Genomic DNA, 15,677 nt, shown 5'->3' on the forward strand with positions numbered 1-15,677 from the left:
CAGGTATAATTCTTTTATTTCAGTTTCTGTATTTTAATATCACACCAGCTATTCAAGACTATTTTTTCTAGACTTTATGAATCTAGAAACCTAAGAAAATCATAAAATTAGAAAATACTAGTTGTGTGTAGTTATGTGAGGAAAAAAAACCCTTTAATAAGAGAACTTTTATACTCTTGAATAGAATTTTATGATTATGTCTTACTTTCTTTGCTGTAGTGTCTTCTATGACTCATATAGAACACACAGTAATAGTATCTTACAGGAGCTTCCCCTCATGCTGTTTTATTTTTCTTTTAAAGAAATAAGGGGAAAAAGGTGGTTTAACTCCTTTTTTCTTCTCTAGAAAAAAATTAAATTATGCTTCCATTTTTCTAATAATTTGTTAGAAATTTACTTTATTCAACCTTTTAATTGCTATATACTTAAAATATTCTTGTTATCCTGATAGATTAAACAAAAGTACTAAAAACAAACCTGCCATCTAATTCCAGATTTTATGTAAATTAGTAAATGTTTGCAGGATAAAGAAAAGTATACCTCAGATATTTTGTTGTAATTCAATTCAAAGAAAGATGAATCTGAGAATCTAGCCATACTTACAAATGTGTGCCAGTGTTTATTTAGAATCCCTTCTATTTTATTAGAAACAGGAACAGTAATTTCACCAGCAGGAAATAATACAATGCAAGTAAGTGTGACACTCCTTTGATTGTTGTTCACTGCAGACATTTTGGATCCAAGGTAAGAATCCGAATGAGAGATAATAAACATCCATTCCCTGACGATTAACATTTAAGTCCTGCTCAACTAGATGAAGGCTCCCACTGGGAGGAAAAATTGCTGTTCCTCCCGGCTGGCTTTGCATTTCTTTCAGTGCTCTAAAGAACTTTGTACGGGGCAGCCTTGCTCTGCCGTGTCAGGCTGCGGGACAGGAGTTGATGCTCACAGCTCCGCTGACCAGGGCTGCTTTGCTGAAGCTCACAGGGCGCCCGTCAATCACAAAGTGACGGATGCAGCCTGTGAAGGGTCTGCCGGGGACCAAGCGTGGTGTCAGTAGAGACTCTGGAAAAAGGAAGAGATGAAAACAAAGATTGCAGGTGAGCCCTTCCAAGCCCAAATGTGACTCTGGCACAAATATACGTAACGACTGCTCACATCATCAAAATGATTTACATGTCAAAAATGGAATATAGTGATAATTTACTCATTTTCTCAGGAGCTTTATCTGCTTTTGAAGTAATGTGAACATGTGGTAATTTTAAAGTTCTGCCATGTTTTCCATGATCCAAGTTCTGAGTGTATTTCAGCTATCTTCTGGGGCTGAAATTTACCACTTACGTATACAACTTCAGTAGTGAATTTTCAGGATCTGCCTATGCTTATGCTTCTTAGAGTTAATTTTACCTGGGTCTCACTTATTTTGTGTGATTTACTGAGAAAAGCAGAAGGAATTTTTGCTTCTACACTATTTTTAGACTTAATGTTAATGTTTCTGTTTAATTTGTATCATTACCCTTCACCCTTAAGCCTCCACATTTTTGCCAAGCTCATAAAATATAACGAGAAAATAATGAATTCACATAAGCTAAATTTTAATTTTTCTGAGCTCAGGGTTTAAGAACTATAAATAGGATAATGATAACTAGTCTGGTCTTTGTATGGGCACAGGTGCCCTGTCGTATGCCAGGGGAACTTCCTCCCCTTATCTTAATTAGAGATCTAGAAGAAGCCTTATGCTTATTAATTGTACAGATACAATTAAATGTGTTGGATGATAGAAGCAATATAATTTAAAGCAATTTAGAGAGCTTAGAAATATCATGGAATTAAAATCCATTTAGTCAAAGCTTATTATTATGTACAAACAGCTATGTGAGCAGTAGCAGATAAAAGATGGAAAACACTTAGAAATCACTAACTCAGGAAGGAGCATAAAACAGGACAGCAAATTAAATATCATCAAGCAGCTGTAATAAGTTTTCTGAGCTGTGTAGATTAAGACTATGCAGAAGCTCTGTACTGAAAATAAATCATGGAAATCGCATTTCATATTTAGAATGATAATTATGAAGTTATAGATGTGGAAGGGGCTGAGAGATCACTTCCCTTTGTCTCTAGATTAGTATGACTATATATATTCTTCAAGGCTGCTCAGTGTACTTCATCATCAGAATAAAAATGAGTGAATGGAAAGAGTATAAGGGGCAGAAACATCTATTTCTTCTGCCCATTTTGGAAACTACTTGTAGAATATGGATTTTGATTCTGTTCAATCTTACCACCCTGTGGTTCAAGGGAAACATCATCTAGAGGAAATAATTCATATAGAAATTATGATCTTCATAATTCACCACACAATTTATTATGGGTAGTGACAGTAAAGTGCCCCAGAACCCTAAGTAACTGATCAATAAAATCAACACATGATTTTAAGAGCAAACATTCTTCAGGTCGAAAGCTTGACTATATACAGAATAATGCAGGCTTTTCAGTAGAGGAATAGTCAGATCTGTGTGTATGTGTGAACTACATTGTCTTAAAAATGTTTTTAATTTCTAATTTTGATTTTTAAATTATATAGTATAATTGACTTTTGGGGAATATATTTCATTAAATGCATTAACTTTTTATTGATAGGAATAGTATCATCAGCGTTCTGCATGATGTGAGAGAACTGGCTGAGATTCCAAGGGAATTCAGTGCCTATAGGAGGCTTATTTATGCCTAATTTCCTTCAGTTATTCTTTTTCATGCCTCAGTTTCTGATGTGATTTTAGTGGAATTAATGTTGAACAGCTCAAAATGATGTAATTAATGACATTCAGCTTAAAATATAATTGCTTTTGTTCTAGCTCGCTGGCCTGGCTCCTAGATGGAATGAAAAGCTGTAATGGGGCAGTGGGTAGCTCCCCCTGGCCCACTATTTCCTGTGTGCTGGCTCATTAGCTAAAATCTGCTATTCATTTTATGTCTCAGGCAGGCTGAACTTGGCTTCAGGTACACCTTGCCCACCCAGTCTGGTGCTCAGCCACTCTTATAGTGGGAGATGATGGCACTGTGTAATGCTGGGACCAGACTCTGAAAACAAACAAAAATAAAAAAGACAAACATTTGTTTGAATGGTATAGTAAGCGCTTTGGTGCAAAGTAAAGAACAAATACTGTAAGTTCCATGAAGGAGGGCCCTGCGGCCATGCTTGTTTTGTCCCTCTCTCAGAACCTAGTACAATGCTTAATAGACCATAAATGTTTGTTTTCTGTCGAATTAAATCACATTGCCAGGCACCAAGGAGTGGACTATTTAACTTCCACAAAATCCTGTGGTAAATTCACAAAAGGGATACGCAAACGTAGCACATTCTAGGGAGAGGGGGCGTGTGTGTCAGGAGATGTCTGAGCCGAGTCCTAAAGGTCAATAAGGAATGAAACTGGGAGAAGAATGGGAGAAGTTTTCCCTCAAAAAGGTAAAGGGGAGGAAAACAAGAACATTTCCCCCAAATTGAGGGCCCGTGTGCTATTTAAAGGCCTGAAGCAAGGAGGGCATCGTTGAACACTGAAACAACTACAAGTCCCAGAAAGCATGGGGAGACCCCAGAGGCAGGGGTGAGGAGAGGCCAAAGGATCAAGGACCTTGCCAGATTTGATCTTGTAAGGTCTTAGGAACCTGTGAAATATTTTAAATCATGTTGTGATTTCCAGGAAGAAAGCAATGTACAGAAATTTAAGAACTGAGGTGACACACCTTCCACACTGCCTGCAGGAAGTTCAGGGGTGGCCTTTGCCAGAATCCCTTTCAGAACTGAGGCCAGGAGTAGGAGGAGAGGACTAGGGGATGGAGATGGGCATGGATACGGAAGTAAAGAAGAGGAGGTTCTCAAATATTTCATCAGGGAGTTACTGTTATTGTCAATACTAGTATTTGAAAAATTCACATTACAAACAGAGGAATGCTTAGTTGCTACTATTTTGTGAGTACCCAAGTTCAGGTGCTTAATTTGATCTGTGCCTTCTCTATCTCTCTCTTTTTTTTTTTTTCCTTACTCTTAATTATTACTTGCTTTTACATGGGTCAGTCTAAAATAATCTAGTTAGGACACAAGGAAAAACCATGCTAAGTTTTTCCTTAAAATCACCTACAAATTCCAGTTGTAAAAGCTTGGTTTTCTCCTTCTTATCTCTCCCTCTCCGTCTCTAACATTCAGTTTTTCAAGTTAGTGAAATGTGTGCAACGAACACTTTCAACATAGGTCATGGTTCCCGCTCTAGAGGGTTAAAGCAATTGTGGGGGGTCCATAAGATTCCTTCTGTCACCACTCTAGATTACACCATTCTTGGCAGATGACAGCAGCAATGTTACTGATGATGTTTGCAGGATGGCAGCTGGGAACCTCTCTTGGGGACTGTCACTACATCAGAACAAAACAACTTACAGTCTGCAGCTGTTTTCATAATTCAGACTAATCTTGGACAGGGAGAACTGTGGATTCTCTTCTTTCTTAGTAAGGAAGCAGAGTAATTATCAGCAAACTTTAAGTCCTTCAAGATTCTCAGGTCCTAGAGCAGTATTAGTAAATGAGTTTTCTTTGTGTTAGAGAAAAAATAGAGTGTGTGTTTTACTCTGTGGACATGAGGAAACGTAAAGGGAAGAGAGAAAAAAATAAGCATACATGGCAAAGGGAGAGTGTTATTAGCCAGGCAGGAGGCTGAAGTGTAGTGCTTATGTGTTCCTTTGTTTTGATCCTTGGATAAGGAGTCATAATCACCAGTATACTTTTTCTTATGAAAGGACATTGTATCCAAAAACCTTTGAGTTATTAGGTGTATAATGAAAACACATGGCTCCATTCTTAATACTAAAATAACAATTATAAGAACTTACTGTGTTTTGGATTTGTAAATGTGTCCCTTTGAAAGAACTCTTACCTGGAACCCCTCCAACGAATACAGGCTCCCTGTGATCAACTGGTTTTGGATTCAGGGGTCCGACCACATGGTTCACGTCAGAGTCTACATCCAACTGAACCACATTGGAATCTCTAATAACTGAAATACCAGGAAAAGACTGGTCATAAATGGCACTGAAGTGATTAATTTTCACATGAAAGAGACTAATTTATAACAGTGATGGCTTTTATTTATTCCAGAATAAACCTCACACTTTCTTCTATATCATTGAAAATGTCAATGTCTAACCAAGCAATCCCTGCAACATTTTCCTCTGAAAGGGAGAATATTTAGGATAGTCTATTTTTTCCTCATAAATTATGCATTATTTTAAAAAGCTCCCGAAGACTATTTTGGCAGCATTCAAATTTTCAAATCACATGTGGATTTGATATATACAATAATATTTGATTCTCTTTCCTTGGCCACTTCTAGACTATCGTCCATCCCCTATTTTATCATGTAAGTTAGAGTCTGAGTTCCTCCAAGCCATCATTCCATGCGTGGGGTTGTAGGCTTATAAAAGAATCCCAGGACATTCTGTTTTTCTCACCTGTGATTCTGTGCCATCTGCCATCACAAAGACTCTGCTTGGGTGTTACTGAGGTGGAAAAGTCCCTGATGCCATTGTTGACTTTCACTATGACCTGCAAAAGACAGGATACATTGTCGTTATATAGTTTCCTTTTTCCTCGTAGAGATAAAATTGGATTTCTTAAATTCACCACAGAGAAGCAAAGCTTTCCCATCTGCAAAGGATTAGCTTTGCAATGTGAACACAAGGGGTCACTCTTCGGTAGGCTATAGACATTAAGCTGTTCCTAGGCGAGAGGACAGAACAGTAACAGAAGAGAAGCTGGGGGAGACGAACAGCAAGATAATAAAATGAATTCCTTTAACTTTCATGGATTGACTGTGTTCTACAAAGCTGGGTAAGGTATTGGTGGAGGGCGCGGACTGTGGAGCCAGACTGCCTGGGTTCGTAGCCCAGTGCCGGCACCACCTCACTCTGCCTGTGTTCTCACTTGGGAAACCTATCTCACAGAGCCACTGGGGGGCTAGCAGAGTTCCTCCATATGATGCATTTAGAATAGTGCTTGACACAGAGTAAGCACGATACAAGGATTTTATTATTATGTGGTTTAATAGTGCCAGAACTCAAATAAAAATCAGTTCTATTAAGTTAGGGACAATAACGAAAATATGCTGCTTTCTCCTTCATATTTAGTCCAACACTTTCATGAATATTCTTTAGTCATACTTTTTAGGATGAAAGTGGCGCTTAATTATAACAATTTTTTGATTTCTAGTAATTGAAAATAATACATATGTATATTTGCATATATGTACATATTTACACCTGGTATGCAAATGTATTATAGACAGAAAGATGCTTTAGTGTTTGCTCATTTTGATAGCTGGATATGTTTGCTGCTCGCATTTGTTGTAAAAATGTTTTCTTCCAATTCTTTTATTAAAACCTTTTAATTCCTTTGTTATTGATGATTATTTTGAGCTTTGCCACATTTTCATGGCTCTTTGCTCTAATCAAATCAATTCCCAATATATGAATCTGAATCTAAGTACGGCCTGCATTTAAATTTCATGTATAGCTTCCCCATTATTTCCCCCCCCCCCCCAGTTAGGAAAGACTGGTGGAATAACTCTGTGAAATAAATATGCTTAAGACCTAGAATTCAAGGGCAGAGAAGACAGACTGTTAAAACAATTTTTAACCCGCTACCTGCCCCTTCTTCATGTGAACATTTAGGTACTCTCCGTTGACACTGTGGCCATGAACAAGGGTTCCGGAACTGCTTCTGGGACGGACTTCAAATGCAATCTCAAACTTCAATCCAATATTGAAAGACTCATCTGTGGAAAGAAATATTAGCTCTTAAGAGCAGCGGCCTAAATTTTGTAACCTTGGTGTGATTTCATAATTATATATTTTTATATCTGTTTTTTGAAAGTTTGACACTGTTTTCAATAGAGAAGGAGCAAATAGCATTTCCCGTGTCAAACACCCTGGAAAGCTCTGCAGGGGTCTGGGGTAACTAGCACCCACTCCTGCGTAGGCCGTGGGGTGGGGACGGCACACGGAAAAGACGCCGTGGCTCCCGGAACTCAGGGGAGGAGAAACCGATTAGAAGCAGCAGGACCACTTAGTATTTCACAAGCGAGGAGAAGAAAAGAGCAACTTGTGCAAGGGAAGTAGTCCGAACACAAGTTCAGAGGCTGGGACATTTGGAGAGCACTGTGGAGGCCAGTGTGGCTGGATTGTCCCCTGCCAGGGTAAAGCGAGGCCAGGCGAGTGAGGAAGGCCACGGGGAAGGGCGCTCGTGCTCAAGTATGGGAGATAGACTTTATTTTGCAGCCACTGAGCAAGGCAGCTGACTTCATCAGATCTGTATTTTAAAATAAGTCTTAATAAAGATCACTGGTGCCAGTGCCACAGAGCATTTCAGAGGAAAGAAAAAGTGAGAGCAGCAGAAGCAGTAAGGAGCTGCCATTGCTGTGATGCGAGAAGATGAATTCTTATTAAGAATAGCCGTGCTCACTCCAGGAGACACGTTGCAAACCTGGGCATCTTAATAATATTCACTTGACATGTCTCCTTATAAATCACTTTTTAATTTTTCCTGCTATTAGTTAATGTTTATAGAGAACATAAATTGTGCAGGTTGCTATGCATTTCAAGCTGTCTGAGCCTTTGAGTTATCATTGAAATCCAATGAAAGGCTGAGAAATATGAGTGTAAGTGCTTTATTGTGGATAAAGGAGGAGAAAGGAAAGTAAAATCACGAACTAGACAAAGAGAGGAAAGAGACCTCTGGTGTTCTCATTGGATGTGGGGGTGGTTGAGGAAGCTACGCTTGGTAGCATTGTCATGTCTTTATCTGGGTATGTTGAGGGTACCAATCCCTGTGTCTTCCTCATACCTACTGTTTGCTCTATAGTGTATTTGTTGGAATGGCTTGGATGGTGATTGTGTATAGTCTGTTAGGACTTTATGTATTTATTTTTAGAACTATTATGTTCCATTACTCAGCATAGGGGCTGACATGCCAGAGGCATACAATAAAAACTTGGCTGAATGAATGAGAGTGAAAGTTAAGGAGAATAAAATTCCAGAAATAAAATTTCTGAAGGATGGGGTTGCAGAGCAAAGGTAGGAAGTGGAACTTGCTTTGGTAGGGACAATGGGCCATGCTAAGAGGCAGCAGAGAAAGACGAGAGCAAGGTGGCTCAGAGCTAACACAGATGAGACCACAGGGCAGCAGAGGAAATCCTAAAAGGGCCAAGATGGGTTACATCTACGTCAGAGGGCTGGCAACTGTGGAGAAGTTCCAGTCAGGGAAAGCAAACAGGGACGGGTGCTCCTGTCTGGTTGGGCGTGGCGGGAGGGGACAAAGGGGATCCTGGTGGAAAGAAGCCATTTTCTAGGGCTGAGTGAGTTTGGCATTCTGAAGTTTTTACTCTGAGCCCAATTTCCCTGTCAGCCACCTCCGGGAAAGAAGTATTTTGTGATTCATGTTTTGTGCAGAAGTCACTGTTACCTAGGACCACGTATCCTCCTTCTGTTGAAAAGTATGTCCCTGTTTCCATCGGACCTTCAAAACAAGGGGTCACGCTAAACGTCTGAGAAGCAGAGGTGATGGAGGCCCCGTTGAGCTGAAGATTGCCAAGACAGCCACTGAAACTATAGACCGAGTTGATCTGAGGAAAGAAGACATTGCTTAAAATCCATTTTCTCCACACGTGCAGGTATGCATCAAAGGGAAACAGAATGAAGGGAATCGAGTCCTGAGAGAATCGAAGCAGTCGCCTGTCTTATCTCAGCTGCCTGAAGGGTCAGTCGCTTTCCAGGTAGTCGCTTCTTTAAGGAGTTCGAGGCTGGGATTTTGTAGTTGATAATGTCAGCCTGCAGTCATTAGCTATGAAAATTTGTACATACACTATGACAAATAAGTTGCAGCTATGGTTTTGAAATTAAATATTGGAACTATCCTCGTTTGTTTTCCTTCAAGAATGACAGCTGGCCCCACATCACCTAATGCTGACGAGGGCTAGCAAAGGGCTTAACTGTTAAATCTACCGCGGCTAAAGGGACAGCAGAAAGCTTGCATGTGGGCTCCATTACCGATCCTGCCATTGAGCGGCATCATACCTCACGGCGGGGAATGTGGGCCCCTCCAGACAACTGATTTCACACTGAGGTGGAAAGCCTTCTTTTAAAGGCGTTCTCATGAAATTGCCTAAAATCTAATTACAACACGAGCCCCCCCTTTGTTTGCTTTATCCACATCTATGCGCGAATCTTAGAAATGCATTCATTTTTTTTGTGCTGAAGTCAAATCTATATTTATGTTAAGATTTAGTCCTTTGATACATTCCCTTTATTGTTAAATATTTTTGTAAAGGTGCAGTATTATTAACTTTTAAAGTACAGAAATAACAGGTTTCTTACTATACCCCTGATTCTCCCCACCAGGGGTAAATCATACTTCCTTGTAGATTTGCAAATTGTGTGTGTGTATGTGTGTGTGTGTAAGTGTGTGTGTGTGCAGGAAACAAAAATGAATCATAGTCTACAGAATGGCCCCAAAGTGTTTCGTCACTCAATAATATATAATGGAATGACATTCTTTCTTCTTTTTTAATGTATTTTTTACATTAAAAGCATGTGCACTTGCTGAACAAATAAGCATCTCCTTGAGACATAACTTCTCATGACAGTTTAAATCTCTGAAACTGTTTCATCTCACCTCTACCTTAAAATCAGAAGATCACTCCTGACTTTGTAATGCCAGAGGGCAGACAGACATCCCCTGGGACAATACTCACTTTCCTAGCCTATATCCAGCAAAACTATAGTTCTCTTCTTGCCAGTTTGCTGATGGTAAAGCGAGGCCCTGGATTAAATAATCTTCCCGCTCTAAAGGTCAGTGGCTTGACCTGGTCATGCCTGGCTTACCTGGACATTTTTCACAGCCCTTCCAGGAGCCACACCTCCCAAATAAATAGGACCCTTGATGTTCCAGGCAGCTCCGGTAGGGGGAAGACTCTCTTCTAGGACTCGAAGTCCATCAATGATCAGTCGGCCACTGCTCTTTTCCCGAATAAATATCACCTGATGGAGAGAAAGACAACAGCACCTGTCAAGTGCATCCCAAGTTTCGGGGGGGGGGGGGGAAGGCTCGGTTGCTTTTCCAAACTTTGCTATTGCAGTACTGTGGGAAATCTGCAGAAGTTCTTTAAAAAACTGGTCTTTTCTCTGAAGGTCAATAGGGTGTTTTTTCCTTTAAAGCTTGATTTAAAGCTACAGACTTAATTTCTGAACACAGCTTACATGAACTTAGTAGAGTTCTCAATGAAGTTCTTCCCAGCTGGCCAGCCCACTTGGTTTCTCCTGCTCCTAAATTTATGGTGATTAATGCATCTTACATTTCTTACTCTTTCCATTATGTAACACTGATTTGCTTCAATATTTAGATATTCTCTCTGTGGTATCCTAGCTTCCTAACAGATTTTCTCTTCACTTTGTAGCTTCCACGGCTTAGCCTATAAAAGACACTCAGCAATTGCTGTTGAAATTTAGAAACTTACAGACAGTAGGAAAACAAGTGAAAAATTGTTAGAAATTAAACTTCAGGTTATGTTTGCCATTTGTCCTTTGGTGAAAATAATGACACTAAAAAAAAGTTACACGCAGCCTGTATCTCTTTTTAAATAAGATGCTTCAAGATTTTCATAACGAATTTAAAAAATTTCTTGAAATTGAACTCTGAGCGTATGGCAACAGAATTTTAAAATGGGTGTTTCTAGAGAGACCAGTAGTGGGCCTTAACATCAGTCCATTTGACAATGGTGACTATTTGCTGGTAATAATATTCTCGGCCTTCAACTCACATCATGCCACAATCCATCATTGTATTTCTCTTGGCTTCTAATCTTCAGTTTCTTGTGGCCAACATTAAACATGAAAACCAAACGGCCGTGGGCTAAGAATAGAGTCATGAAGTCATTCTCTTCTTGATCTGAGACATAGAAAATCATTCCATGGGAGGAACGAGTTTTCAGACGAATGGAGAACTGAGATCTGGTAAATGAAAAGAAAAAGCTTACTATCCGTAAATGAGACTGAGGGCAATCTCTAGTTTCCCGCAGCACCACAGTGTAAGAAGAACGAGTAGCCATTCTGTCGAATCCCAAGCAGCATTACTTCTAATTATACCTTAGTATTATTCATGAATATCGGGAAAGCATGACTAACTCAAAAATGTAAATCCTTCCCTACTTCTTTATACAGCAGGGCTACATTCCACATTTAAGGAGGCATTGTTTCCCTTAAGGATCAAAACGTGCCTTGCTTTGAGGATGTGGTTGCATTTAGTTTGCTCATGTGGGCAAAATACTAGTCTGTAATTAATGTGCATATAGAAGTTTGCACAGAAACAATATGATTCGTGTGCTATCTAAAATACAGGTTCAATTTGTCTTTCCCAGGAAAAATTAATCTGTAGATAACACAGGTCAAAAACAGCCACCAGAATGTGTAGGAATTAAACAAAACCTTCTAGACATTTAGCTCCAGGCCATAGAGATAAGATACATTTATTAGGCTAATTTCTAGTTTGATTGAAGTTCTTCCCAATGAATACAAAGCCCTGAAACTGCCTATTGGGCAAATAGGAAATTAGAAGGCATTAGAGGTTACTTATTGAATGCACTGCCTTTACGGATTTTTGGAAGAGATGTAAGACCTACGTAAGAATATTTGGGTGCTGACACTATAAAAAGAAATCTTCTAAAGTGCTAAGTAACCTGGAGATTTGCAGAATACTGGGAAGAGGTGCGGGGCTTTACAGGTAGCTTGAGGGCTAGCAGAGATAACAAGTGGTTTTTGTGTCTTCAGTCGGCCTTCCTTAATAAGGAAGGTCCTTATTAACCTTCCGGCAGTTCAGAGGCACCCCCATTTTCAATCTGAAAGCAATTTATATGGGGGAAGGAAGGTAATATCAAGGTTAGATGATGAGTCATTTGAAATGTGCCCCATGTTCCTTTCTTTGATTGCCTTTCCTTTTTGATAAAATTGCAGCAAACTCCTAGGAGAATGCTGTTTTATGCGTCTTACTTTTGGGAAGAAAGTCGCAGAGAATGTAATTTGTTGGAAAGTAAGAATCATGTACTACTTAGCATTTATTTGCATGATAAAATAATAAGATTAAGTGGCACAGAAAGGAAAGATCATAGGAAAAAGATGGCATGTGGCAAATAAGGATGAAGTCCAGCCATGGCATAAAGTTTCTGGAAGGATAGTGTGTTACTTTACTTTTCGCCAAAATCTCCTTTTAAGTGTTCAAACTCTTGGCGGCTGTTGGCCGTCCCTCCATATTGATAGGCATGTTCTATTGCTCTAGGACTGTTGGAAAGGTGGCAGTAAGAATCCCTTGGAACATTCCTCTCTGGGAACTTCAGGCCGGCAGTGTCCCCTGCAGGGGCATCTTTGCTTTTCTCTCCCTGGAAAAATAGGAAATAAGTCATATTAAGGGATAAAACTGATATACTAGTTGCAAAAGTCCATTTGTGATTCCTTTATCATATGAAAATAAAATAATAATGAAAGTGTATATTATTTGTGCCTTTTCCATTCATGAAATATTAGGCCCCTCTCTTTCCTTAAGCAGATGACAGCAGGAGCTGTAGCATTAAAAAAACAAATGACAACATAGTATGTTAATAGATCCAAAATTCTAGTTTGTGATAGTAAAGCAGAGCTAACCTGAAGTCACAGAGATAACTGCTCTATCATTTAAATTAAATGCACATCTTAGCCAATGATGCAAATGGAAATATTGAAAATAAAATAGCCCTGGGGAATCAATCAATAAAACCGTCATATCATAGACAACAATATTTCTTTAATACACCAATTATTATGTATATAGGCTGTTACTAACATACTTAGTAACAACTTCAAAATATTTAAGAATATTTTTGGTGAGAAGTGGTAAACTTTTATGTGACAGGATATAGACAATTACCTTGTGCTTCTAAAATTGCACTGCTGATTTTAAAATTTAGAGCTGTGAGACTATAGGCTAATATTTAATGGTTATCTAGTCTTAATTTTTGAAGCAAAATTAAAGTAAATGCAAATAAATCTGGTCATCCCGTCGTTTATTCATTTATCCAAGCAAATGTTTATTGAATACCTACTAGGTAGAAATGACGTGGCAGGAAATGAGTATTTCTGCATGCCCTCCATGGGCAGTGTGTGGTGGGGAAGAGAAAGTTGAGTGAGAAACGGTTTCTTTTTCTTAAGAAACTGAAAATTGATTTGGAAAAACAGGCAGTTAACTAGCAAATTGGAAGACAGGCTGTTGCCAGATAGAAATGACCTTTGGTGACTTGCTGGAGGAGGGGGTTTTGTTTTTCAGGTGGGTGGGGGTGAGAGATTGGTTGGGAGTTGGGGACAGTCCCCAACTCTGGTGGCTCCTCCTCCTTTCCATTGCTACGGAGAGGCTCTCACTGTTTCTCAGTCAGTGCATCCACTTTACTGTGGGAAGAGAGCAACCGTGAATCAACTGCAGGGGTCAGCAAAGCTCGGGGCTACTGGACTACGAGGTGACCAGCCCTGCCTTTCTCTGCTTCTGTGGGAATCCATAGACTAGCACCTGTCTCTTGTCTACTGCAGAAAGTAATAAACTCTGGTATATTTATATGTGGCAACCACTCTAAATCCTCTGTGGATATATGCTCTGAATAATAACAATAATAATAAAAAGACAAGTTATAATTTAATTACTTCACTACCATATAACACAGAAACTCAGTTTACTATCCTAGAATAGCTGTGTCTGTAGGATTCTGAACCCCACTAGACTTTGACTTAACCAGTGTAAATTTTTGCTCTGAGGGTCTGTTTGTTTTTCTTTTTTTTTTTTTTGTAAGATTTTATTTATTTATTTGAGAGAGAGAGAGAGAGAGAGTGTGTGTGTGTGTGTGTGAGAGAGAGAGAGAGCACAAGCCAGGGTGGGGGGTAGAGGGAGAGAGAGAAGCGGACTCCCCGCTGAGCAGGGAGCCCAATGCGGAACTTGGTCCCAGGACCCTGGGATCATGACCTGAGCCTAAGGCAGACCCTTAACCAACTGAGCCACCCAGGTGCCCTCTGAGGGTCTGTTTCAATGCAGTAAGATTCTTTTGTATCCCATGACAGCCAAACTAGTTGGGCTGCTTAAGCAAAAGAGGGCAACGCGTTACAAGGATACGGGAGTATTTTATACAATCCAAGGAAAAATAGTACAGTGTAGCGGGGTTCTACCAGGGGCAAGAATCAGGAATTGCAAAGCAAGGAAGAATCAGGGCACTCCTTTTCCAAATGTTTCTGGTATCTCAGGTTTGTTTTTCTCAGACTGCTTTCATTTTTCTTTCTCTGCAGGACAGCTTTCTGCCTTTTTCTCTTTCTACAAAGCAGCTTTCTTTCTCTATGCACGATTAACATAGAACTTATAGGCTTACGTGTTTTCTATTCAACGACCAGCATTGACTACTGTCTCTGGGTTCTAAGTGTCTAACGAACGGAATCTGATAACCCAGTTTAGTTCACATGATCTACCTGGTCCAAACATCTATATCCAGGTAGATGAGGTCACATGCCTAAAATTCTGGGTTTGCCCTGTGTGTAGGGAATCAATTCTCAGAAAAGGGAGTGGTTGGCTGGCTACCCCAGAATGATGTCTATTATAATATATAAAATCTCCATTATCACATGAAATATCACATGAGAAACTATGTCCCCAATTAAATTTAAAAACATGAAAATTATGGAAAACATTCAGGCTGGTAAGACAGGTGTTCTTATGTACTCATGGTGTGGGGGGGTATAAATCAGTGTTCTTTTTTCAGAAAGTAGTTTGCCCTGACCTAGTAAGTCTACCTCTAAGAATATTTTCTAAAGATTTATTCAGCAATGCAATCAAATCAAATACTAATGTATAATCAAATACTAATGTATAATGATCTTCACCCATAAAGGGAAAAAACTGGAAAGCACTGAAAGCCTATTAATGGTTAAATAAATTTAAATATACATATAAAATGGAATATTAGGAAGTTACTGTGAGAATAAATTATTATAAGCCCAAATTGCTACGAATCGGCCTTGATAAAAATTTAAACCAGCGGCCACATGTTTTTCTGGGTAGCTATTTAAGAAGCTATTGATACAAGGGTAAATATGAGAGAAGATTAGCAAACATTTGACATTCTAATTACCAAGAAATGTAAGTGATATCTATAGTGATTCCATATCTGTTATTATGAAGTTGAGTCTCTAAGGCTTTTTACAGGAAAGGCTAGGAGGTTTCCTATAATACTGAAAAGTTTATCTTAATAGTTTCAAGGGCTGTTGATTGCAACCTTGAGAGTATGAATATTTGTTAGGAAACTACTTTTGATAGACAGCTTCAAGTAGAAAACTGTATTCGTTTAAAGGGGTAAAGTGCGTGCCACAGGTTGGTCCCCTTCATCAGCCTATGATATTAACCTGCTGCATGTGATCCACTGACCCGTGCTCAAGGCCCAGCTGAAAAATTTCAGGATAAACCTTTTAGCATCAATATGAGAAGGTGACGGCAAGATCTCATCAGAATTTCATAGTCTCCTCTGAAAAATCCTTTATATTATCGTCTCATGAAAGCCTTTGTAGAAGTCATATGAAATTCT

At 39.2% G+C, this 15,677-nt stretch overlaps 1 protein-coding gene across 2 annotated transcripts in view; it reads right to left on the bottom strand.

Moving 5' to 3' along the window:
* Positions 1-594: 594 nt before the first annotated feature.
* LAMA4 (laminin subunit alpha 4) overlaps positions 595-15,677 on the bottom strand; it is a 147,155-nt gene continuing 132,072 nt past the window's right edge. For both annotated transcript variants that reach the window (XM_034669004.1, XM_002917163.4), the window contains exons 31-38: positions 12,283-12,470; positions 10,860-11,049; positions 9,925-10,080; positions 8,507-8,666; positions 6,691-6,821; positions 5,500-5,593; positions 4,926-5,045; positions 595-1,065 (exon numbers count right to left, since the gene is read on the bottom strand). In XM_034669004.1, coding sequence (XP_034524895.1) covers positions 920-1,065; positions 4,926-5,045; positions 5,500-5,593; positions 6,691-6,821; positions 8,507-8,666; positions 9,925-10,080; positions 10,860-11,049; positions 12,283-12,470 — 1,185 coding nt within the window. In that variant the 3' untranslated portion in view covers positions 595-919. The remainder of the gene's footprint in view (positions 1,066-4,925; positions 5,046-5,499; positions 5,594-6,690; positions 6,822-8,506; positions 8,667-9,924; positions 10,081-10,859; positions 11,050-12,282; positions 12,471-15,677) is intronic.

The sequence above is a fragment of the Ailuropoda melanoleuca genome, chromosome 10, assembly GCF_002007445.2.
Source record: "Ailuropoda melanoleuca isolate Jingjing chromosome 10, ASM200744v2, whole genome shotgun sequence".
Lineage (NCBI taxonomy): Eukaryota > Metazoa > Chordata > Mammalia > Carnivora > Ursidae > Ailuropoda > Ailuropoda melanoleuca.